Source organism: Augochlora pura, chromosome 9 (genome assembly GCF_028453695.1).
Source record: "Augochlora pura isolate Apur16 chromosome 9, APUR_v2.2.1, whole genome shotgun sequence".
NCBI classification, from domain to species: domain Eukaryota; kingdom Metazoa; phylum Arthropoda; class Insecta; order Hymenoptera; family Halictidae; genus Augochlora; species Augochlora pura.
In genome coordinates, this window is record NC_135780.1 from 6,262,836 (window position 1) to 6,287,579 (window position 24,744).

The 24,744-nt window shown below is 33.4% G+C and overlaps 8 protein-coding genes and 1 long non-coding RNA gene across 13 annotated transcripts; 5 read left to right on the forward strand and 4 right to left on the reverse strand.

Annotated features, from left to right (window-relative positions):
• Nucleotides 1-1,825: 1,825 nt before the first annotated feature.
• LOC144474706 (uncharacterized) lies at nt 1,826-5,864 on the reverse strand. Its single transcript, XM_078189860.1, has 3 exons — nt 5,536-5,864; nt 5,269-5,348; nt 1,826-5,097 (listed from the first exon to the last, which is right to left on the reverse strand). Exon 3 carries the CDS (start codon nt 5,062-5,064, stop codon nt 3,301-3,303), a length of 1,764 nt encoding a protein of 587 aa, XP_078045986.1. The 5' UTR covers nt 5,065-5,097; nt 5,269-5,348; nt 5,536-5,864; the 3' UTR covers nt 1,826-3,300.
• Nucleotides 5,865-6,470: 606 nt separating this feature from the next.
• Nucleotides 6,471-9,507, forward strand: Ufl1 (UFM1 specific ligase 1). The gene is made up of 5 exons (XM_078190183.1): nt 6,471-6,654; nt 6,890-7,464; nt 7,540-7,686; nt 7,773-9,128; nt 9,268-9,507. Exons 1-5 carry the CDS (start codon nt 6,575-6,577, stop codon nt 9,408-9,410), a joined length of 2,301 nt encoding a protein of 766 aa, XP_078046309.1. The 5' UTR covers nt 6,471-6,574; the 3' UTR covers nt 9,411-9,507.
• A 63-nt stretch (nt 9,508-9,570) lies between these two features.
• Nucleotides 9,571-17,462, reverse strand: LOC144474858 (transmembrane protein 170A). 2 transcript variants are annotated; one of them, XM_078190207.1, is made up of 4 exons: nt 17,345-17,462; nt 10,454-10,566; nt 10,182-10,287; nt 9,571-10,046 (listed from the first exon to the last, which is right to left on the reverse strand). In XM_078190207.1, the coding sequence occupies exons 2-4, from the start codon at nt 10,536-10,538 to the stop codon at nt 9,851-9,853; spliced, it is 387 nt and encodes a 128-aa protein (XP_078046333.1). In that variant the 5' UTR covers nt 10,539-10,566; nt 17,345-17,462; the 3' UTR covers nt 9,571-9,850. The 2 variants fall into 2 exon arrangements, with proteins under 2 accessions (XP_078046333.1, XP_078046334.1); XM_078190208.1 differs by lacking the exon at nt 17,345-17,462 and adding an exon at nt 11,059-11,211.
• LOC144474860 (uncharacterized) lies at nt 10,742-11,551 on the forward strand. The gene is made up of 2 exons (XR_013494790.1): nt 10,742-11,164; nt 11,303-11,551. It is a non-coding gene; the product is annotated as an uncharacterized LOC144474860 (long non-coding RNA).
• Nucleotides 12,867-18,478, forward strand: Impl2 (Ecdysone-inducible gene L2). 2 transcript variants are annotated; one of them, XM_078190203.1, is made up of 7 exons: nt 12,867-13,017; nt 15,985-16,197; nt 16,356-16,417; nt 16,498-16,582; nt 16,680-16,869; nt 17,183-17,499; nt 17,673-18,478. In XM_078190203.1, the coding sequence occupies exons 1-7, from the start codon at nt 13,015-13,017 to the stop codon at nt 17,703-17,705; spliced, it is 903 nt and encodes a 300-aa protein (XP_078046329.1). In that variant the 5' UTR covers nt 12,867-13,014; the 3' UTR covers nt 17,706-18,478. The 2 variants fall into 2 exon arrangements, with proteins under 2 accessions (XP_078046329.1, XP_078046330.1); XM_078190204.1 differs by lacking the exon at nt 12,867-13,017 and adding an exon at nt 13,604-13,774.
• A 197-nt stretch (nt 18,479-18,675) lies between these two features.
• Nucleotides 18,676-19,780, forward strand: Rpe (ribulose-phosphate 3-epimerase). The gene is made up of 4 exons (XM_078190205.1): nt 18,676-18,912; nt 19,044-19,151; nt 19,243-19,464; nt 19,530-19,780. The coding sequence occupies exons 1-4, from the start codon at nt 18,676-18,678 to the stop codon at nt 19,638-19,640; spliced, it is 678 nt and encodes a 225-aa protein (XP_078046331.1). The 3' UTR covers nt 19,641-19,780.
• On the reverse strand, nt 18,726-20,960 carry LOC144474843 (28S rRNA (uridine-N(3))-methyltransferase). The gene is made up of 2 exons (XM_078190187.1): nt 19,831-20,960; nt 18,726-18,957 (listed from the first exon to the last, which is right to left on the reverse strand). Exons 1-2 carry the CDS (start codon nt 20,953-20,955, stop codon nt 18,931-18,933), a joined length of 1,152 nt encoding a protein of 383 aa, XP_078046313.1. The 5' UTR covers nt 20,956-20,960; the 3' UTR covers nt 18,726-18,930.
• Nucleotides 20,961-21,070: 110 nt separating this feature from the next.
• Nucleotides 21,071-23,553, forward strand: Taf13 (TATA-box binding protein associated factor 13). Of its 3 annotated transcripts, none has more exons than XM_078190210.1 (4): nt 21,071-21,224; nt 21,403-21,640; nt 21,750-21,851; nt 23,471-23,553. In XM_078190210.1, the coding sequence occupies exons 1-4, from the start codon at nt 21,198-21,200 to the stop codon at nt 23,476-23,478; spliced, it is 375 nt and encodes a 124-aa protein (XP_078046336.1). In that variant the 5' UTR covers nt 21,071-21,197; the 3' UTR covers nt 23,479-23,553. The 3 variants fall into 3 exon arrangements, with proteins under 3 accessions (XP_078046336.1, XP_078046338.1, XP_078046335.1); XM_078190212.1 differs by lacking the exon at nt 23,471-23,553 and adding an exon at nt 23,004-23,140; XM_078190209.1 differs by lacking the exon at nt 23,471-23,553 and having other exon boundaries at nt 21,072-21,224; nt 21,750-22,358.
• On the reverse strand, nt 22,458-24,615 carry Ppox (protoporphyrinogen oxidase). The gene is made up of 2 exons (XM_078190184.1): nt 23,460-24,615; nt 22,458-23,288 (listed from the first exon to the last, which is right to left on the reverse strand). Exons 1-2 carry the CDS (start codon nt 24,600-24,602, stop codon nt 22,956-22,958), a joined length of 1,476 nt encoding a protein of 491 aa, XP_078046310.1. The 5' UTR covers nt 24,603-24,615; the 3' UTR covers nt 22,458-22,955.
• Nucleotides 24,616-24,744: the final 129 nt, after the last annotated feature.

The following is a 24,744-nucleotide window of genomic DNA, read 5'->3' on the forward strand; positions in this document are numbered from 1 at the left end:
TATATTATTCGATTTGATTAAACAGGATTCGGCAAATAAACAGGATGTACAATTTGAATTCGAAAAACTACGATTGTTTATAATTTTATAAAGGTATGTATTATTATCTCATTATAGAAAAGTGACATATTTTGAATTTAATTTTATAAAATATTTATATCTTACAATTATTATATTTATATTTGGTAGTTATTAGTAAATAATAATGTTCTTGTAAGTAGTGATTATAATAATGAAATGAAATGTTTGCACTAAATGACAATGTCTACGTTTAGTGCTTATGTGATCCGCCCCTGTAGGTATAGAATTCGTGAAGGGTTGAGATCAATATACGTTCATTGATTGCACTATAGGTGCGCTGCGTCGGCTTCATCGAGTTTGTCTTCCTCTAAGCACTAAATACTGAGCATGGACTCATCTGACTAACTTTTCTTATCCCATGTATACTGCGCATACGACATTAAAAATTATTCTTGTTAACGATACAGTCATCCATGCTATTATATAGAAAGTTTTGTGAACGTAGGTAAATTTACTTCATTCACATCTACCTCAACTATATCATATCATTTCCAAGGAATGCGCGAAAGTAATTTGATGATTTTTCATGTAACGTTAATGTATAACTTTTTCTACTCCGATAAATAATATTTGCACAGAGTTTAATGTTTTGCAGAACTAGATAACATATGCTGTAATAACATGAAAATTGGGAGGCAATTAATATTGAATAACTTGAATATCTCATAATTTAATGTACATACGTTTATACGTATACTATATGTTTTAATATTAAATAATACATAAATATCCTATAATTTACATACATCCACAAAAATTACTGTGAAGCAGTTTAAAATTTATTAAAACATTATTCGAGTTTATCCTTCGTCTATTGTGTATCAATAGAAAATCTTCTACAATCACATCCATAATTATTGACTAAAATTATCGTCGTTTCTACTTGCGTGTAATTTATATGTACGTATGAGAAATTACAAAAATATCATATTCTACAAATTTTAAGATTCTTCACATATTCCACTATTTAATAAGTTTGACCATTATGTTCCACGTTGTTCTGTAATAATTTACAATTTTTTGAAAAATCGAGGATGACAGTAGAAAACGATTTTCAAATTCATATTCAACAAACTGTAAGGAAAAGTCAATACTATACTTTAAAATGAAATGATTACATTTATTGTTATATCAATAAACAGAGAGAATGTTGAACTATCTTGATGAGTATTGTAATTTACTTACAATCGATTCTACACATATCGTAGTATGGATTACAACAACCAATCACATTACCAGTTATAAATAAATACGGGTTTCTTCCTTTTAGGCTGTATTTATGTGCTGCGCAATCTCAAAAGCATTTAAAGCGTATTATGTGTATTTGCACAAATTATAGTTTTTTTTTATTGTACTTCTACCATATACGCACATAATGCAAATACGTAAGCGAAACGTTTAATCATAATAGGCGACTTTTTATATCTTCAAACGATTAGTAGGTTGACAATTTTTTTAAATTAATAACTAATTCTAGATATGTTTTGATAAAATTGTTAATGAACAATTAAAACATAATTCTGAAACATAAAAAATAATAGAATGCATACAATTAAAATAAATAACTGAAAAATAGGTAAATAATTCTGTGGGTGAAGTAATTAAGAAAAATAATCGTATTTTACAATTGTGTAATTTAAAAGAAAGCTATTATTGTTAGGAAAGATATAAGACTGGAAAAGTTTCTTAAAAGTTTTTATTTCAGAAGAAAAAATGTGTTTTAGATGTATTTGTATACATAAATATGTATAGAAAATATTTTATTATTATAATAAACAATTTAGTTGCATTATACAATGTATATATGATAGTAATTGCTTATTTTAAGAATATAAACTTAGATTTTTCATATCATACATAGTAATAAATTTCACAGTTCTGTAATAATTTGTTTTTAAGCAACATATTATTACATCAACTTGTCTAGGATTTATTCGCTCTTACAAACATATTTCACACCCAAAATATAATAAATTATTAATTATATTTATTAACGCCGAACCGTACGTTAATGTATGGCTGTATATTACATGTTTTTTAATACATGCGTTACTTTTATTCCGTTTCGAAAAACCGTTGTTTCTTATCAATTTGGCTCGCTTAATCCACAATATAATATAATATTATAAACATAATATACATAACAAGATTATTTCACTGAAATTACAGTTTATGTTATAATCCATTCTTGTTAGAGGAGTTTATCAAAACAATTTTTAATAGAAATATTTTTATAAATTTAGAAACTGTAATAAAGTACATAAGAAAATAGCGATTTAATATCTATTGTTATAATAACGTACGAAATTTATTTCCAGTGAAAAATAAATCAAATGTAAGGTTTCTTAACATTATTTAACAATAAACTGTAAATAATTAGATTATTTACACTTTAATAAATGACATGTACATAGTGTTACTTTGGCTGAAAAAGTGTCCAAAAGTTTGTGAATATAACTTACAGTTAGGACCAGAGACGTTATTAAAAATATTGCTTACAAAGCCCCATCAATTTCTCTGGAAGAGCTATACAGGTGTACAGTGCATTTTGAAATCATAAAATTAACCATACAGTTTTATTTATATATGAATTTTATCCCATAATATTCTATGTTATGTTTTATGTACAAATATGGTTGTATTAAAAATATATATTTCTAAATGTACAGAGATCATGTAGACCTTGTCTTACATCTTATAATATATCTAAACATACTCTTCAGTCATAAGATGAAAAGGTTGGCAGGTATTTCTTTCACTATAAATGACTTTTTAATGTGTATAAAAACTTTATAATCAGTTTCATTTGAATATGCGTAATCACTGCAGTTGTAAAAGCTGTTGTATGCCATTTAAAAGAAATACTTCTGTATAAATGAGATTTGTACAAATGATAGAAACTGAAGTTGCACCTATTAGAGAAATCATTGTAAAATATGTTTTAATTATAGTTATCTAGTTGAATTACTCATTATATGAAAATAATAACTGATATTTCAATAAATTAGATAAAATTTTAATCAATAACGTATGCTTTCTAACTTTTTATACATTTCAATAATAAAACACTTATATACATTTCACATGAAAATGTTCTTGGGTCAGAGAATGCGTGAAAATAGGAAGTACACTAACTGATATACCTACAAGTCTGAGAACTGTGAATGCATGAAGCTTAAATAAACATTATTTTATATGAAATCTTTATAATGACGTCTGTCATTGTTTGTTCATAATAGCAGATGTTTTTAATGTAGCCACATTTGTTGTGAAATGTCTTTTTCGTTTCTGTATATATTCTGATGGGGCTGCTCTAATTTGGATATGACAAACTGTTTTAGCATCTTCCTTTGAATGACTAGTAGAGAAATGTTGTCTTGTTGAAGCAGTAATTTTATTTGAATATGTGTAACTCTTTTGTTTAAAGAAATTAGTTTCTTGTTTTATTGAGACAACTGACGAACGAGTTTTACGGGGTTGATAATCTGGTGTTGCTTGCATTTTTTCAAGAGCAGTACGCAAAGGCAACAAACCTACAGCAAATGGAATTTCTGTATTAGGTGCAGACTCGTTTAAATCTACATTATTTTCGTAATCCTCTAAGTAATCTGACATATCTCCCCATAATGCCCGATTAATATGTTCCATTGTATTTAATCTGGATGGCGTTAAAATAGTTTCTAATTCTGCAATTTCCGATATATCACATTTCATTTTATTTGTTTGTCCTTTCTTTCTTCTACCGACTGTAACACGCTGCGACTTATCGTTCCTCTTTTTAATTAATTTTGTTCTGTCTTTATGTAAACTCTTAATTGTTTTTTTGTTTAAATGGAGAACGTTTTGCTCTGAAATTCTGTAATCTACATCTTTCACTTTACGTTTTTTTTTCGTAGACATTTCTAACTTATTCAAACAATTAGATTTTCCAAAATATTTTTTTGTTCTATTATGTTCTTTAGAAATTTCACTACTACTTTTTGTGCCATCTGTGTCATGTTGATTTATTCGTAAACTTCTTCGTAAAATAGGTTTCATACAATTCGAATAACCTGTGTTTAATTCTTTTTTATTTGTGCTATCTTTTCGATTACCGTATTGAACAATATGTTGACAGTCCTTTTTATAGATATTCAATTTATTCTGTTCATCAAATTTAGCTCCCACTATAGACTGAATATTTTCATTACTTAAACTTATAATGTATTCAGCACTTTCCATGTCTAATGAAGTTAAAAGAGTAACTGGTATATCATTAGCGGACGGCTCATCTAATAAATCTATACATTCAGTGGATGGGTTGTGCATTACATTATTCACGCTTGTAAGTACATTATTCCTTTTTGTTTCGTCCATAGTTTTATGTCTCTTGTGACTATATACTTTTATAGATTTTCCGATGTTACTAGTAGCATTGCTATTATCATAGGTGTATTGCGTAAAATCGTTTCCAATTTCTTGAAGGCAGCTTTGTGACACAGATGAAGAAGTTTCGATATTGTCGCATTCCTCAACGTTTGAAAGATCACAACACTGTTCATACAGTGTAGGTTTTAGCGTAGTACGCGAACTGAATTCATTATTTATTACCATATTTTTAGAGTACTCAGTCGGTACTTTCGATATTGTACAACTTATTATCGGAGGACAATTTTGGTTCTTCATTCGTAAAGCACAATTTGATACAGTAAATAATGTGTCAATGTGTTTTGTACCGGTATGAATATTTTGTGACTCCTCATACAATGTATGCTCCGATTTTTGTTCAGAAAATTCAGTGATTGTATTAGTTCCCAAAGATTTGTTTTCATTACAATAAATATCTTTGTTGCTTTCATTGCAAAATGAGATATGTTCATTTTTAACAAATTCATCAGACATCATATGCATATAATTATTGCATTTACTATCCCTGATTTGTAATTTAGTAACTTTTTTGTCAATACCTTCATTATTTTCGATATTATTAATATTAGAAGCCATCGTTGCATCAGCCAAAGTTGTCAACTCCTGAACCTGTACATATATGAAACAAATACATTATTATTAATATTTTGATATATGAAATATAAATAGAATCGCTCCGTTCCAGCTCTTAGAGTTTTCCTGGAACACAGAGTGTAATAGCTTTGCTAATTTTGAATTTTCGTAATTGAATAGGTCTGATATAGGAGTACTAGTACTAACCTTTTAATGCAGTAATAGGCAATAAAGCCATATCAGGAAATTAAAGGTCCATCCATCTTCAAAACGACTAACGGCTGGCTCTGGAATTTGAAAAATACCTACTCGAAATATATACATAAATATGAATAAACAAAAATATGAAATCAGAAACATAGAAAATAATAAATCAGTAAAAAATCAGTAAATATTTTAATATACAAAAATAACCAATATTTGGGTCAATAGTCTAAATATCAATTTATTATACAGCATTCAGAAAATACATACCAAATTATGAATAAAATATTGATCTTCTTCTGTCGAGCGTAGTTTGTAAAAAATCACTGAAACCTTTGCTCAAACACATACGTTCAATTATGATTAACAATGAATAATAATATTGTGCATTTATACGTTTTTCTTGTTTATAAAATTTCATCAAACACCAATGGTAGTGCCGGTTTTTCAGATTAATAACTTTACACAACATTTGCTTTCTAATACACTGAAACGCAAAAGACAAGATGTAAACTCAAAATTTATCCATCTCAAATTGTAAATTGATTGTAACATAGATCAGAGTTTAGAATGATCTGCACATGACGGAAACAGAGCATTTTCAGAGACTGCTCTGAATGTGCTCTAGTGTGGTGTCATCCAATCCCATTTATGAGAGATCTTCCCTGCAGCACATTTCAGAGCAGACTCTGAAAATGTTTTGCCTTTGTCGTGTGCAGTTAATTTTGAGCTCAGACATGGATCATACATGTTTAGTTTCAGCCGTTCAGTTCAGTGACATAAGATTTGATATTCGTACGAACTGGCTCGCTATGGTAACTAAAATTAATGAAACATTTTTAAACAATTTTTTTAAGATGCCTAGGGACTTTCACAAGAGGCTGGAAGCATTAATACAAAAGTTCTGAAATAATGTTTAATGTGTGTTGCATGACCTACCAAAGAATTGCTTTTTTCATTTAACCAATTGCTCAATCTTCCATGAGCTACAATTAGGAGCTTATGTCATTCTTGGCTGCAAATTTCAGTTGGCATAATTCACATGCCCAACGCTGAAGCTGAAGCTGTAACATTGCGCTAGTATTTATTATCTTTAGAGCGGCGTTCTCGCAAGCTAAAGTTCGTTTATCTATCGTTGATGGCGCTGAGATAGAATTTCTTCAAATCTTATAGCACCGCTTGTAGAGTATGTGATCGAAGGATTTGATATAACATGATGACATGACTATGACCAGTGTCAAGTGGTGAAATGCCTTAGTTGTATGCTGTTGTTTGTACAATCTGGCAGTCAAATTTTAAGGAATTTAAAATGAGTACACTGGACTGGGACGAAGTTAAAAGATTGGCCGCAGATTTTCAGAAAGCCCAATTAAGCTCGACGTTACAAAAGTACGGATTTACTTTATGAAAGAACAACTGATTTAGTAATTTTATATAAACAAAACATTCATATTCGAGCCACTTGGTACAACAGCTGTAAAATTAGCAGACATTGAAACAAATAAAGCGTAATAGTAGTTGCAATCGCATGTATTGAACAATCGTTTCATTTGTTTATTTTTTTGTTATAGAAATACCCGCAAACGGAATACTTTTATTATGCTTCTTATTTGACATTTTACAGATTATCCGAACGAAATTGCGTGGAAATTATAACAAAATTAGTGGAGAACAAATTATTAAATATTATATTTACCAATGATGGCAAGGAGTATATTACCCCTCAACATCTTGCTAAAGAAATTAAAGATGAATTGTATGATCACGGGGGAAGAGTTAGCTTGGTTGAGTTAGCACAAATCTTGAATGTCAGTTTATCACAGATATCTCAAGTGGCATCTAAATTAGAGAAGAGTACCAAGGGACTTAAAATAGTGCTTGGGCAACTCATTGACAAAACTTATACGAATAAAATTATCCAATACGTCAATGAGAAATTAATGCAACATGGAATCGTTGATATCGATGAAATAACAATGCGATATGATTTACCTGCTGATTTTGTACTACCACTCATAGAGAGAGAATTAGGAAAAACTATATTCGGTAAACAGGATCCACAAGATTTTGGAGTCTTTTATACGGAAAGCTTTATAGCTAAAAACAGAGCTAAAATAAGAGGGGCCTTATCTGCTATTACCAAGCCTACACCATTGTCAGTTTTAACACAATGTTCTGTATCAGAAAAACTATTTTTCTGTAAGTACAAATTGAACAAATTATATATATATATATAATTACTGGTAGTTTAATACTTGTGTTTATAATTTACAGCAATCATAGATAGTCTACAAGAAATGAAACAAATTCCTGGTGTAGTAGTAGGGAAGCAGGGAATAAAAAGCTTTTATGTACCAACTATATACTCTAAAAGCCAAAATGAATGGGTGGAAAATTTTTACAAACAGAATGGTTATTTAGGTTTGTGTTTTATTATAAAATGATATCAGTAGCATGGTAACAATAGCTTACTAGTTATAGCTGATTTTTCTGTTATCTGTTATTAGAATATGATGCACTCACTCGCCTTGGAATATCAGATCCCCTTGGTTTTGTGAAACGGCATTTCCCAAATGAAGATATAATATCATTGGACTCTGTTGCCGTGGGTACAGCTATCACCGATCAAGTCTATGCAAATATTGAAGAAGCTGTTGCAAGCGGATCCTATGTAGATATAAGTCCTCTTCTACCTTCTGTTTTCACTGATACAGATATGGAAATGCTCCTTAAATTGGCAGAAAAGAAATTAAACAACAACACGCATATATTTGCAAAAACTGTAGTAACGACGGAAGCATTTTTACAATCGCTGTGCAAATCTTGTGAAACCATAGCGGAAAGGAAAGCGAAAGAAATGGTTGCCAGTGGTCAATGGTTTCAAACTGTAGCGGAGACTAGACTAAAGTCAAAGTCAGCTGATATAATCCTGGAAAACAAAGGAAGTAGGAAAATGGAACGGCGAAAGAAGGCAACAGTCGGTAAAGCAGGCGGTGGTAGTCAGGGGAGAGAGACGAAAACAAAATCCACTAAAAAGAAATATTTACAAGGCAGATCACGTGACAATGATTCGGATGACGAGTATCCAAAACACGTGTCAGGAAAAGTTGAAATTCAGCTGGTATCCTTCGAGGATATCCAGAATGAAATTATGAAAGATGATAATCTATCAGTAATTGATGATTTAGTAGATGAGCTTGCAGGGTACTTGCAACCGAAAATAAATAACCATGCAATATCGTTGGCAACTCAATTAGGACAGAATAGCAAAACTACGAATTTAAGCGAGATTGAAGAACGTCTTAATATGCTTCTAACAAATATTAGAGTATTCGATAAAGGCATTAAATATTTAAACAAAGCAGATCAGCCTGCTTTAACCAAATATTTATTAAAATCTCTCGGTACAGAGTTTTTGACAGAATTATTTAAATTAGCTGCACAACAGAATATGCTACAAATTTCTAACAACGTTACCACCGAGGCTAGACAGAAGATGCTGTCGGATTTGCCTGATGATGTCAAGGAGCCCTTGAGTAATATACATAAGTCTGTCACTGGACCCTCTATAGATGATTTTCTTAATGTTGCAGATGCTGCAATGGCATCTTGTTGTTTAGTACTAAAAAAATATGATAAAAAGAAGGAACGACCGTTCATATTGGGACACAGGGAAGCTTTACTAGAAGAACTTAATGGTACCAAGGACCCTGCATTGGCACTGCATCTAGTTACCAGTATATTATTTACTGCAGCAACACAGAATGCTTTATACATGTCTGGCAGACATGTATCCACAGTTCTTTCATTTCTTCAAACGCATTTGCAATCGTCAACAGCGGCTATACTATCTAAATACCATGGTATGAATTATGTAATTAAATGTTTATAAAACTCTAGTTACTAGAGTTTTCAAAGTCGTTCGTTCTTACATGGATACATATTTTGTTTTTCGGTATTCTTTTATATAAAAATGTTATTGCATCCTTTTCTATTTTACAGACATGGTGTTGAAAAGCTTAACTTCTACAGATGAGATTACAAAACTTGAAATAACCAAGGAATTGGAGGCTGGTTTAGTGGAAATTAAAACTATTGCAAATGAATTTAAGCAACACATAAGAACTGAGAAACCTCAAGAATGAGAACGTAATAATTTGTACATAAATACAAATGTTATTTGATTATATAAAAATATATTTGAGAAATTTGTATTTTGCAATAAATTCTATTTAGAATATACGTATGCAACAATTTCATTTCTACAAGTTCGAGATAAGGAATTTCTTACAATATTAAATTTGAAACAAAACCTTCACATTCAATATTGATAATAAATAACATTTTATTTTCTGATCAATTTAAAAATCTAATAATACATACGCCACCTTAAATCCTCATTATTACATATGTGCATTATATATTCATGTATGTACAAATTCTCTTATACACTATTATCTATCAATAGTACTAACTCTAATAAAATAGTATTCACTTGTTCTTCCCTCTTTCTTTAGAAATGCCAATGCGCATCAACATTTTCTGCTAATAGTATATTTCTTTTTCGTCACACCATTCTTTTCCATTATAAAGTTGCTAGAATTCTTGTAAATCCAACACATCCTGCTACAACAGTCTGTCCAATACCCCAAAACAGTGCATACAAACGTGGCAGTGGATAACGTGATGCTCTATATACAAAAGCAACAGCTGCGGAGCTAAGAACTCCCGATGTCAATGGTAACAATACTCCCATTATTATAATCAGCAATGGGAAGAATCTTTAGAACAAAAATTAATTGTTATTGTACATTTACCAAAGTGTTTATTTCAACTATAACACCAGTAGAACATTTATTATTTTATTAATTCCTATTTATTTACATATAATAACAACACTATGATATCTTACGTACTTGCCATACTTATGTTGTCTTAACGTACCAAAGCAGATTGCACCAGCTATGGTATGAACAAAAACAGAAGAGATAAAGGCCCATAAAAATATGTAATACCACATTTCTGTAACAAATTCAGGTTGAAATTGCAATCAGTTTGTAATAGGTTCAGGAGTTGGATTTAATTATATTAAATGCAAGAATCGATAGATGCCATGTCATATACGATGGTTCGTTAGGAAGAATTATGTTTATAATAGGAAATGTTACTGTGACAAATAAATACATACCAGGAAATGAAGTTAATGAATTGACTTGTGGCCGCGGAACAGGTGGATCTGTTTGCGCTTCCATAATATAATATCTGTGAAACATCTAATCTGCATCTCTACGAATATGGCATCTGCAAAAAATTATTCAAACATCTTTTAAAATTGCGAACATGATAACAATTTAAACTAATCATTTCATAGAAGGTCAAGTCAACGGTGAAGCATTGTATAGTAGACTAAGAACGCGCTCTAACAAAATTACTTGAACTTCGCGAGAAATAAAGTCATAGAATCTATCGCATAGATCAACAGAAACAAGATATCAGGCTCCGTTAACGCGTGAAATTGTTGTATTTTTGAGAAACCTAATATTAAAAAAAACATTAAATCACTTTTTGAAAAACATGAAATTTTAACTTCAAATTAACGAAAGTGTACAGAGCAAAGCAGAAGCTATTTAAGGGCTATTCATACTTCGCATAAAAATTTATTCTAGAGTGTTACACTCTATAGAGTTGTTATTTAGTGAATTGAAAATAATGTGTAATACACACGCGAATGTATGTAATTATAGGTTAATAGTGTCATCGTATAAAATTTTGTATTGTCAAATAATAAAACACCTGTTTCATTATGGATGACACTGATTCGCAGTCACAAGCATCTTTTTACAATGACACTGGCTATGTTAGAGCATATACCGAGGAACTTCAAAGAAGTGTTAAAATGGTTAGAGGTTATGTTTACATATCAAACAAATGTTTTATTTGTATGTCGTATATTTATATTGCAAAACTTCACTTGTGAATAAATAATACGCTACTGTGTTTTCTGAGAAACAGATTATTGTTTTATTTTAATTTTCAGAATTTACAGAACATATTAGCAAATGCAAAAGACGCGGACAAAAACTTTAAAAAGCTACAAGAAAAGGTACTTACAACGGGTAAAATTATTGACGCAATTTCAAATAAATCAAAGTTCAACGAAGAAAAATTACCTTTTTAATATATAATACCCACTGATATTAAAAACCCACGTTATATATGTCATGCGAATGAAATAAAATTTTTGTACGTTTTTTTTATAGAAAAAAAATCAATTAAACATTAAACAAACGAACATGAAACAATATAATATTTCCCTATTTCCTTCGCTTATCCTCTACGAACGATAAAATATCCCCTGATTGTAGCTTGTACATATGAATTATCACAGCAGGAAATCAAATCAACCGAATATAACAGTAGCGAAAATAATAGTCGAAGATTGGAAACTGTCTGATCAATTTTATACATTACGTTGTGACGTACATTGGCTAAAAACAATTTCTATCAAAGTACCGCAATTCTGTCTGTTAATAAACTGTACGTTTCTTATTTTACAGAAAAACTCCGCAAAAATGATTTTGCATTTATAAATTTGAGTATGTCGTTTCCTTTAAAAATGATTATACATAATTAGTTAATCGTATTTCCGCTATTTACATTTTTATTGGAAAAAGGGCCATTGATACAATGAAAATATGTAATTTAAATTTTATTACCGAAATTTGTTCGATCTTTTAAAAATTTTTATTTGATTCTTTAAATCAATGTAAAAATTGCACTATAAATTTATTTCCTGGTTTCAATAGCTTATAACGACGACAAATGTTTATTTAAGAAACTATATATTCCATTAATCATTTATTTTAGAAAAGATGTAAAGAAAAGTTCTTTCATCTTTATTCGATGATAAAAAGTGTAATAATCTACGGCAAAAGTAACTTATTTAATTTCGTCGATTTTAGCAGATGTTACAACACATCTTTGCAATAAACCCATTTCGATGTGATATTGCTCACTCCTACTATCAATTATTTAGGACACAACCATTCAACAGTAAATCAAATAATTCCATCAATTCAGAAGGCGGACGGAAAACATCCGAACTTTGCATGGGGTCCGCAAAAAGAAATCTTGCGTCGCACTCGGATCGAGTGACGATAAATCATTAATATCGCCTTTAATTGGGTAAAATTGAGTTTGCCACGGTGTTCCACCAATTTGTTGTTTATCAGGCAATTACGTCCGACTTGTGTTCCCGGTGTTTCGCGTTATCCAGGAATCCACCCCGGCAAATTAAGAAGCGGGTCTCCTCGGGAAGTTTGGGCGGCCGAACGTTCGCTGGATCCAACGGAGAGAAGACGTTTGGGGGTAATTGCGGTCGTCTCCTTCCTGGTACGATCAGTTTCAATAAAAACTAATTATCGTTGTCCAGTCCTTTCGAAGTAAAAATCGATCGGGGGCATAGATGAGGGTGGAAGTAAATTGGGTGCGACTATTACATGTGCACAAACGAGGCGCGCGTATAATGAATTCAATTGTTTGGTGTGGTTTTTATTGCCCTACTCCTCGCTATGTCGTCCAATCCGGGATAAGGGAGGGCGCCCGTCGCTACATTCGAAATATATAAACGTGTCAATAACAGTTCCTCGACGCTCAGTCAGTATTTTTATTCGCCGCTGCCAAACTGACGATTAAATAGTGAACGCCGGCGTTCGTTTCCACGTTTCGAGGGAAAGTCCAAAAGGAAAAATGGTGAGTGCGAAGATGTGTGCCGGTGCGGTGGTCCCCGTATACATCAGGTTTTCATTTATGTGTCCGATAATGTTTCATACGATAAGAAACCTGACCAATCAAACGCGAATGCTCGCTAATTTTTTTTTCGACCAAGTGTAGATCGGCACACTTGACATGTACCAGGACGGTCGATGGTTTTTGCTGTTAGGGCAGTTTCGCATTATCGTTCGATTTTTCTGGTGGCTCGTTATCATGATTCGATCTTCTCGCGGTTTTCTGGCTCCGCTAAGTTTCACATTTTTTCATAAGTTTAAATCATTAAGTATTGTTTAGAAATCGACCGGTTCATCTTATTCCATTGTTTTTAGCATTAATTAGTCGTCCTCGCGACGATGATCGCGTGAATCACATTTTTCTCGTTAAGGAAATAATGTTGAATAAAAACGTCGGAATTTACGTCACTCGAATCATTTTGATACGATACCGCGTAATTCCTTATCGCGCACCTCGGCTTCCCCGATATCATCTTCAGATTAAGACACTGTTAAAGGGCCCCGAGGAAAGAGGGCGCGAGATCGTAGGGAAGATGCGAAGATTGTATAAGAAGTTGCATCATTCGGTTCGAAACCTCTTCCCGTGATGTGCGCTCCTACAAAGCATCTCCGGCGCGAGTATCTTTATCGAAAGTTATATCTCATAGCGGTACCAGGATTAATAGTTTTGCGCGCATTATCCACGTGTGACAATTACCCGTCGTGATTCACGAGCAGCAAAGGTAAGGAGAACCGAATTTATATATTAATCGCGACGAGATGAAGGCATATACGATCTCTCGGGCTGTTCGCGCGACCGCTTCGCGTCTGGCCACGTGTAAATTTGTCTTTGTAAACGGGAAGAAAAAAAAGATCGAGATAACGGACGCATCCCGTGCGAGGATATTATAAAAACGACTGCGAGAACAAGGAACGACAGCGACCGCAGTGCGTTGAATTTTTTAAATTCTATCCACCGTCTTCGAAAGTAGGTAATGTTCGAAGAACCGTCGGCTATTTTTAGCACATATATATTCTAACGACAGAATTGCAATCCATTTTTCTGAATTCTCTCAAAATTTTCTCATTTTTTTCGTATCTTGCTAGCGCGAGAGAAAAAGAAACCGACCTGTACTTTCCACACTTTTCAACTATTATTCGTTATCTCTATTTCTGCGTTCGCGAGTCTCAAGGTGTTCGAACAGTGTGCCGTATATCTGTTCCCACCTATAGTAGATCTTGCATCAGTTTCAGATCGTGACTCCGAAATTTTCAAATTCAGGTGACACAGCAAGTCTAGCACCATTGACTCATTCCTATCGAACCTTAGACAGAGTCTCCATGTGTATTGGTCATACGTTAATTACGAAGCGTTAATTTCATCAGGAATATTCTTTCTTTATAAATACGATGTAATTATTAAAAGCGATGCTGTAATTACTAATAAATGCTGTTTGCAGTATTTGGTGTACCAAATTGAAGCATGTTTCTGAATCGTTTCATGTAGTTCGTTGCTGAACAAATTCTGACGATAGTTCGCTCCTTAAATTTGTGCAACAAACGCGTGCATCTTCGATGCAGCCAAATAATCCGTAAAAGGCCGAAATGCAAGCAATTCGCCGGGTTTCATCGTGACATTCGGTAACGTAACCCTCATCATCGTCATCGCGAGAAGATAAGCGCGGTCCAATATCTCGGAAGTCCGAGCCACTTTTAAGCTCGTCCCTCGAGTCGCTGCACGAGTACATATTCGCAGCAAAAAAAAAAGGGTTGACACACACTTCGGAACCCGCGTATCGTCGGCCGATTCAACTCGATTTTTTTGCGTCACATGTGTTTCATTAACGCTCAGGCGAATTCGTTTCCAAACGGCTCGCCTTGTTAGCAGCTAAGTTACTTAATCTCCATTAAAACCGTGCGCGTGACCTTCCTTACTCTCGCTCCGGAGGAGCCGTAGAGAGAAAGGGGATAAAGGCGGAACGAGCGTCGAAGATAAAACGGTAACGGTACACGGCCTCTATGCCACACGTTTTTCGGTTTATGAAATTTTGTGATACATAGATCGAGACATAGATCGAAACGAAAGCATCGGCATACGGAAATTAGAGATCCCGCGCTTTCAACGAACGTCGGAGTCTTTCGAGGATGTCGCGAGTATCGAGGACATTTCAAATTACGATAGCACGGCAGATAAGGGAATCTCTAATTTGGTGATTTCGATGCTCTTTAATGAGCATTCTGACTTTCAAAATCGATTATCCGTGGAAATTTTGAGAACTGCCTTCCGGCTTTGTTCTTCCTGGGAAAACCTTTCCGTTCATATTGGACGAATTCCCCGTAACGCTGCGCGTGAGAAAGCGCGTCAATTTATAAAGAAACGCGGCACTACTTCCTTTATTTTAATTAACCGAGTTTGCGGTTGACGCGCACCAACAAATTTTTCTATTACGATAATTTGTCGAAGATAACAACGGACATTGTTAGATGGAAAATCAGCTAAGATGACGCGCTAAGAATTAGCCACGAAAAAAAGAAAGAATGGAATGCACGTTGCCGGTTGTTACCGGTGATATTTAATTACCATCGAGAACCGAGGCATTTAATTTCATTGTTGCCAATTGCGTTTATTCGTATCCCCGAAGGAAGGTCGAATAAATCGATATTATAAATCGCGCGCACCTAACTCGACAAAATTAAATCCGCGTTGTTACATTCAATCGGTCCGATTTCTGCGAAAAGAGCGTGACGTTGGGGTTCCCTTAATTTCGGTTTGATTCAATCATTGCACAATATGTTCAGTTCGCATTCATTAAACCGTTTCTTTCACGTTCGTTTATTAATGGGCTTCTTGCCCCCGGTTGCTGCCGCGCGACGATCGGTATTTAAACAATCCAGCAAAACACGAATTCCATTCTAATGTGTTCTAAATCGTGTTCGCGATCCCTGCTTACAGATGCAATCGTACTCAACGCTGGTGAATCTAGTCTGTATTGTCGTCGTGTCCTACACGGTCTCTGGACACCTTTACGGGACCTTTTCCTTCCTGCCGCGGCATGCGGTCGAACGAGCCGCCGAACGTAGGAGCATTGGAAGGCAAATGGTCGAGCACAGATCTAATTTCCTGACTCCGTTGACGGAATATGGAGCACGATCTAGCGAGTCGAAGGTAACGTATTAATTATTTAGACGTCCACAACGTCTTGGTAATCCATAGGAAACGATTCTTCTAAATTTTCCATCCATAAATATCCAAGAAATTCTCCTCAAATCGAATTTCTACAAAAAACAAGCAAAATTGAATAACACTGATATTCGAACTTCCAGCTTGTCGAGCCGTGGACGAAAATCACTCAGAACCCAGTGAATGGTATCAAGACAACGGTCGGGTAAGTACCGGCATCCAACGAAAGAAAGCAATAGCATCGAAGAATGAGAAATACTGATCTTTTGTTCCTGCTTGTTGCAGGAGCAGGATAGAATTAGAATGCAAGGCTAGCGGCAGCCCGCCGCCGGAAATTCTTTGGTTCACCGGAAGCGGGACTAACGAGCAGGTGAATGTTACCATCGATCGTCATCGAATTACAATGAAATTACGTAGGCGACCCGATAAAATATACGAACATTTAAATGCGTGTTTTATCCATAAAGCTTGTCCAATACGTCAAAGCCAACACGCATTCCCTGTACGACACGGCCGAGGAGTGGAAAGGAGTGGCCAGAATTAATTCGAAGCTCGTACTGGAGTGCGTTACACCGGATGATGCTGGATTGATCTACTGTGCGTCGGTTTCTGCGACAGAAGTGAAGGTATCCACTCCTACAAGACTGCTGGTTAACAGTAAGTAGAATATAATTAATAAATCGCTCTGATCATTATTAATCAATTTGTTCTGCTACCATTAAATTTCGCATGGCGACCGACTTATCTTTACTTGCCTATTATGTGTCGCAACTATTCCACTGAAAATGTTTTTTAATATTTACTCGACCGGTAATGACTTAATGAGTTCGCAACAATTACTAACAATCGCTTCTTGAAATATTTTTCAATAGAGATTTCAATAATTAATTAATACGTTATCTATGTTTTATTATTTACGTTTGTAGTACAGGCACGGTAAATACATCTGTGAGAATTATGATTTTCACAGACGACGAAAACGCCAACAGCAACTGCACTTCCGAAAGCGATCCAACGATCACCTTGTACTCACCTACTCGAGTGGCTAACATAGGAGCGACCGTGATACTGCCGTGCAGAGCGACCGGCAAGCCAGAACCAGAAATTTCATGGGTGGATAATTTTAACGAACCTTTAAGCTCGTCGACGAATCTGCGGCATCGGGTTTTGGATAACGGGGATCTTCTGATAGAGGAACTCATGTGGGAAGACATGGGTGGCTACACGTGTCAAGTAAAGTCCGGTCATCGTCAACAAATTGTTAGCACGTTCCTCTACCCGTTACGCGTAAGTAACTTCTATAACAAATAACATTTAATTAAAATAATTATATTCAATTATAATAATAAATATGATTTTTGAAATAATAATTGAATTATAATAAATATTCGTTCGAAATACCTTAGCATGTGTATGTACGACGAATGTGTTGTATATACTAACCGAATGTTTCTTTATAGCCCGAAACAGAAATGGACCGGTCGGTTAATTGAGGAGTGACCGAAAGAACGAGTCTCGATTGCTTCCATCAGCCACCTTTTCATTATTACGACGTGAGAGATAAACGGGATAGAAGTAGAATCAATATGTGCTAAGTTTCGGTGTTCGTTAAAAGTCAAATGGTATTGTTTTAACTATAAGCGTTGTATATAATATACTTCCACGTAACGGAATTATATTTTAGTACTGAATGCTCGGCGTTCCCCGCTCGAGTATTAACAGACATTTCATTTAGTTCTTATTACACTGATAGTAGCGGTACAGCCATTCTCATGCATAAAATTTTATAAGCGATTTCGAACGTACCAAAGAATTTTGTATTTTGAATGTGTCACTGATTTTTAGGCTGAAATAGTCGTATCCCACGTGCTATTTCGATATTTAATTATGATGTATTTTTTTGTAATACTTTTTTGTTTTGAACGAAGTTGCGGATAGCTCTATCGAATTATTTATTTATTAAACGTGTACAGTATGAACCGCCCTTGCAGCCAGGCTACAAAGAAGAATACTTCGTTTAATGTTAAGAGTAATTATTATTCTACATCGTACATTACCAATGGAAAGAGAATGTGTCACCTTTATAAGTTCACTATTATTTCGCTTATTATTCGCTAGTATTACTTATCATCTACTAGTATTAATTATTGTACGTTGCGTATCCTGAGTATTTTGAAGTATGATTTTTTTATTAATGTTTTCATAATGTCGTACCTACTGTGAAACGCTATATTTTTATGTATAAATAAATGTATTTCTTTTCGTACAGTGTTTATAAATTTGTTATTTATTTATCCCCTTTTTTTACCCATTTACATGTTATTTAATCTCTCTGAAATGTTATAATTGTTATCCAAAAAAACAACTCATCTACAAATGACCTTGGTATTCGATCATTCGTATTCGATAACGCATTATCATCATTCTCAAAAAACACGTGTTGCTAGTATTTACAAAATAAAAATGGGTAAAAAGATCACTGCCAAGATCGGACCATCGATTTTGAACGCTGATTTGGCGCAACTATCAGAAGAATCTCAACGATTGATAGACAATGGTGCCGATTATTTACACTTAGATGTTATGGATGGGCATTTTGTACCTAACCTTACTTTCGGCCATCCACTGGTAAAATGTCTCCGTAGTAAAGTAAAAGATGCATTTTTGGAAACCCATATGATGGTTTCTAATCCAGAACAGGTATACTCAATTTTCATATCATATTTGAATTTTTGTTTTATTCATCTAAAATATAAATTGCATGATTCTTAATGAATTTGTAATAAATGAGTCTAACATATTAATTAAAAATATATTAAATCTTTTTGTAGTGGATACAACCTATGGCCGATGCCGGCGTCAATCAGTACACATTCCATGTGGAACCAGTGAAAGATGTACCACTAGTTTGCAGAAAAGTACAAGAAGCAGGAATGAAGGTATACAATTTACATATCGAATGATTTGAAAGTTTTGCAGGTACTATTTTATCAAAATATTAAACTACAAACTATTTTTTTTCAACAAAAGGTTGGAGTAGCACTTAAACCTGGAACACCAGTGGATGTGGTCGTGGATTATGTTGACCTAGCAGACATGGTATTAATTATGACTGTAGAGCCAGGTTTCGGTGGACAAAAATTCATGCAACCAATGATGGAGAAAGTGGCTTGGCTTAGAAAAAATTATCCTACCTTAGACATAGAAGTAGATGGGGGTGTAGGACCATCTACTATCGATGCATGTGCAAAGGTATGTTACAAAACTTAACATATATTATATTAATGTTGAAAATACGGTATAACTGTTTTTTTCAGGCTGGAGCAAATATGATTGTCTCTGGGACAGCAGTCATAGGTTCCTCTGACCAAGCAAAAGTTATAAAAACTTTGAGGGACACAGTAAGTTGTGCATTACAGAATAGTTGAATATTAATGAAAAGAATAACTTCAAATATATGCAAAATAAATGTTATGTATATATTGCAAATTTTTTTAAATTTCAAATAAATTTGTATATAATATTTACAAAAAGAAGCAAAATAAATAAACGATATTTTTTAAATTTTTATAGCATTATTTATATTTATTAATGTTATCATTTAAATCAATTACTTACAGAATCATTAACCTGTGGAGTGGATAGTGGATTGATTTTAGGAGACAATATCTTTCTTAATTCTGCTAAGCTTATCAAAATAGCTTCCTCTGTTCTTATAGTTCTTGATCCTTGTTGAGGGCAGGTATTTAAATATTTATCAAACAGTAGATACGGATCGTCCACATTCAAGTTTGGATCAACATCTAATGCAGCTTCTAATCCGCTTAAACCTCCAAAAATAATCAGTACGTGATGATATTCCAAGCTAGAAGGTCCCATATCATCAATAGGCTTCCCTTTGTCCGAAGTTCCAATTGTCAAATCGTATCCACTTTTATAAGGACATTGTGTCAAGGCTTCCGTAAGATTATTAGCTAATCTTACTGTATATCCCCAATAAGTACCGGTATCGGATTTAGGAATGTCAGGAGGTACAATGAAGGCTTTTAATTTCTTGGGATTTGGCTGGTTCTCAGGTATTTTGACAGTAACTCTCAATCCAGTAGTTAATACTTTTTCTACAAAAACATCATTCAGTAATCCCGCATTAACATATGAACCTTTCCCAGCTTTAACTGGCTTGTTTGTAACTACTCCTTCCCGATACAAAGAGACATCTTGCTGACGAAGATGATGCGGCGTATCTAAAGGATTCAACACTCCGGCATACTGCAAATCTTTATGAATTGGAAAGAAATATTTTCTCAAGTACTGCGGGCACTCAAGGTACTGCAATATTCTAGCTAATTGCAAACAACCGACTCTTCTTTCCCCCAACACTTCGTCGGTTCTTAGTTTTTTCTTTTCGCTTTCCGTCACCTCACCTTTGTCATCGAAAACAACAATTTCGTCTACTTTGTAAATACATGCTGCACGTGCTATCTGCCCTGCCAGATACGTCCGTAACTCCGGTGACTGAGCATTGTCCAAAATTGATCCGGGAACCGCGATACTAACCGTCGACACATCTTTCTTCTCGAAGTGTTCCTCAACAGGTTTCACCTCCTCGTCTTGCAAATCCTTCGCGGTTTCTTCTTTCTTAAATTTTTTTGCTAACCTCTCTTCCCGCCATTTCTTTCGTTGCTCCTTATGCAAACGGTTTGTTTCTTTCCAAGTTTTCGGCGCCGCAGCGGAGGTTGACATAATTTCGAATTTCTCGAAAAATTATTTATCACTTTTTACGGATATACTCCTTAGTCGTTACTATACTTTTTTTTAAATACAATCGAAGTTAACAAAAAGCTATTCAAACCAGTTGCGACTAATTTCAGCTGATTTCGTTTGCCAGCTTGTTATGTGTGTTCCCTAAATGCATAACATATATATATATGTACTTACGGAGAACGTAATTAATCTAAAAAGAGATTGTTAATTCATGTGAAATTATGGCCGCAGAAGAAGGTTTTGAACAGGTATCTTCTTTTACGCATTAAACATTAATATTTTAGAAATTATAATATTTACGAAAAATTTCTAACCTCGGTTGTCAATTGTTTCAAATATTTTCTCAGCTTAATTATTCTGATTGCATCTTTGAAATCGATTGTCAAATGTAAATTATAGATTATAATTTAATTAATTTAATTACAGTTTGAAGATGAGGAAGCTGAAATACCGATCGGTGGAACTTTACCTGGCGGTAGAAAACGTCTGTTTTCAAAAGAATTACGATGCATGATGTATGGTTTTGGCGACGATCAAAATCCGTATACAGAAAGTGTCGATTTATTAGAAGATTTAGTTATCGAATTCATTACTGAAATGACACACAGAGCTATGGAAATTGGACGGACTGGTCGCGTTCAAGTGGAAGATATAGTATTCTTAGGTATATCTAAAATTATGAGTTATTTCTTACAATATAATTTTTCATTGTATTCATTACTTTCAAAATTTATTTTATGCGCATCAAGTTCAATGAATATTTTATTTTACAGTTAGGAAAGATCCAAGAAAGTATGCAAGAGTTAAAGATCTATTAACAATGAACGAAGAATTAAAGAAAGCTAGAAAAGCATTTGATGAAGTTAAATATGCAGGTACTGTCGCTCAGTAAACTTGTTTTAACAGTCTGTTAATACTTAAGTGTATGATAAATAATTTTCATTTTATTTGAACTCGATATTTTATTAGATATTTATATTCATTTCTATATTATCTTTTTTTTTTACATATTTCTTTTCGAATTTTCTCGACAAATCTGGATGATTTTAATAAATAGAAAAAGTTCAAATAAGATTTATTGAAACATAAATAAAATATCTCATATCTTGAACATTTTTTGTTACATTTGTGCAGTAGTATTGTTAAAAATAAATGTTGCATTGTAGTAGTTGCACAATCATTTATAATTTATGTATATATATGGAATGTTATATGCTTGTGTATTGCATCCTTATATAATACTACTTCTCGCTTGCTTATCTACAGTAATTTTGAGATACATATTACAAGAAAGTGTTGTGCTCTTAAATGTATTTAATTTATATTTTATAAAAAAAAAAGTGACGAATTACTAATGTAATAATAAATAAGAACTATGGAAATGGTAGTCTATTATTCACTCCTTTTTTAACTTTTAATAGCTTGATATATATGATTTGTATTAAATTTATATTTTCATTATACTTTAGCTGGTTAAAGATAACTGTGTACTTTTTAATCATTATTATATAATTCTAGAATCGTAATAATTGTTGTTTTATAAAAAAAGTTTGTAGACCCATTTTATAAAGTTATTTATACATGAATGTTCTAACAACTAGAATTTATTCATTAATTTCAAAGAATTGAATTACTCGCACACTTCTGCATCTACATACATAATGTGTTGTAATATGCATTTATTATGAGATTATTAATTATTTTATTATTAAAGTCTTTATATTTAATTATATTAAGTATATTTCCTTTGTTAAGTTAATATTTGCTTTATTAATTTTTATTATGCAACATGTATTAAATTCTGCATGTATTATATACAATTTATAGTTTAAATATTATTTTGGATTGATAGCTGTAATCACATTGATATTGAAACATATATATGTGTGCGTGTATGTGTGTTTTTTGGTTTCTTTTTCGATCATAGAGGAAAGCACTGCAACGTTTGCCTGGCCAAGCTACATTTGATCTTTATTAAATTACAATATATGTGAATTTATATCAGAAACAGCTTGTTTTGCTGACAGAATAACATCATTGAGTCCTACCCCTTGGTATGAAGAGCCACACAACCCTAAAGGAATTTTATGCGTGGAGATATAATTGCGGATGCGGGTTAAGCGTTGCATGTGACCTACTATGTGCTGTGGAATACAATCCTTCAATATGGAAACATTGTATACCGTGGGATCTTCCTCAATGTGTAAGATTTCCCGTACTTGGTTGACCGCAACAGTCAGCAAGTGTTCATCAGATGAGCACTGCCCGAAGTATTTCTCAAACCATTCACCTCCCATCATGACTGTCAGTACCTGGTTTATAACAATTATAAATATTTCGATCCATACAGGTTTTTTTCTAATTCATTAAATCGACACAAAATATTATTTAAATATTAAATATTAATATATAAAGTATGGTATGATTTGTGGAAGTTTTAAAAAGAAAATAAACAGGTAATAAAAATTCGTATTTCTACATACTGTTGCATCAGATTTTTGAGGAACAACGCACGAGTCAAATATCACTCCTAAGATTGGTCTTTCTTCTCTTGGCGGAATCAAGACTCCGAACGCATTCATAGGTAAGGCATCTTTGGGAAATTGAAGATTCACAATGCCTACTGTCACAGTAGGTATGCTTCTTAATTCATTGGCTAATTCTGGATGTTGTGCTTGCACAAGATTAGCTAAATTTTTTGCTGGTAAACTTGAAATAATATTTGAACATTCTTTTATTTCTCCATTTACAGTTAATTCTACGCTATCTTTATTAAATCGAAGTTGTTCACATTTGTGTTCCAGTTCAATACTGACTCCCTGATCAGTTATACTTTTAGCTATCGACATTGGCAATTGTTCAATACCATCTTTCATAGTCCATATCGACCACATTTCTTTTCTAGCTCTTTCTGTTAAACTTATTTTCATATCCTGTGATTTTTCATTTATTTGAGAATTATCCTCTTTCATTGATTCAGTTTTTGCTTTTGATTTCGGATTATTTTTCTTGTTTTTAAATGCTTTTGCTATCGTTCCTTTCACAATAGACCCGTGTTCTTGCTCAGCTTCGAATAGAGAAGGCATAAATGACTTTGCACTTATTTTGTGCGAATCACCTGCACAGACACCCACCACAATCGAGCTGATCAACTTTTCTGCTACATCTTTGCCTAATCTTCTTTCTATGAAGCTATATATACTTTCATCGTCTTTAACAACTTTTGGTGCTCTTAGATCATTCCATACAACGCTGAGCAATGAACGATTTAACAGAGTATTCTTCTTTATAATGCCTTTGATGCTATTAGGTAGTAAATGTAGCTGATCATCGGTATATATTAAACGACATTTTGCTGCAGGATGTTTACTTAGAATAGGAACAACTTTCTCCGATAATTGTAATTGCTCCATCAATTCTAATGTATTTTTTCCACCTTCGCCGGAAGGTCTGATCGTTCGTGGACCTTGTTCAAAAATTGTACCGTCGGGTAATTTTATGGATTGAACCCAACCACCCACACGATTCGTAGCTTCATATATAACAATAGGCAGCATTTTTGCATTTTGAAGAGCATAATATGCGGCTGACAAGCCAGACACACCTGCTCCTAAAATTGCTGTCATTTTAAATGCGTTAATATTATTTTATTAAAAGATTTCTATTCGTCATGTACAACGTCATAAATATTTTTAATCGATAAAACGTATATTTTCACAACACACAGTAGAAATGTGGGCTATTTTTCAAGTACAGTGTTAATCCAAT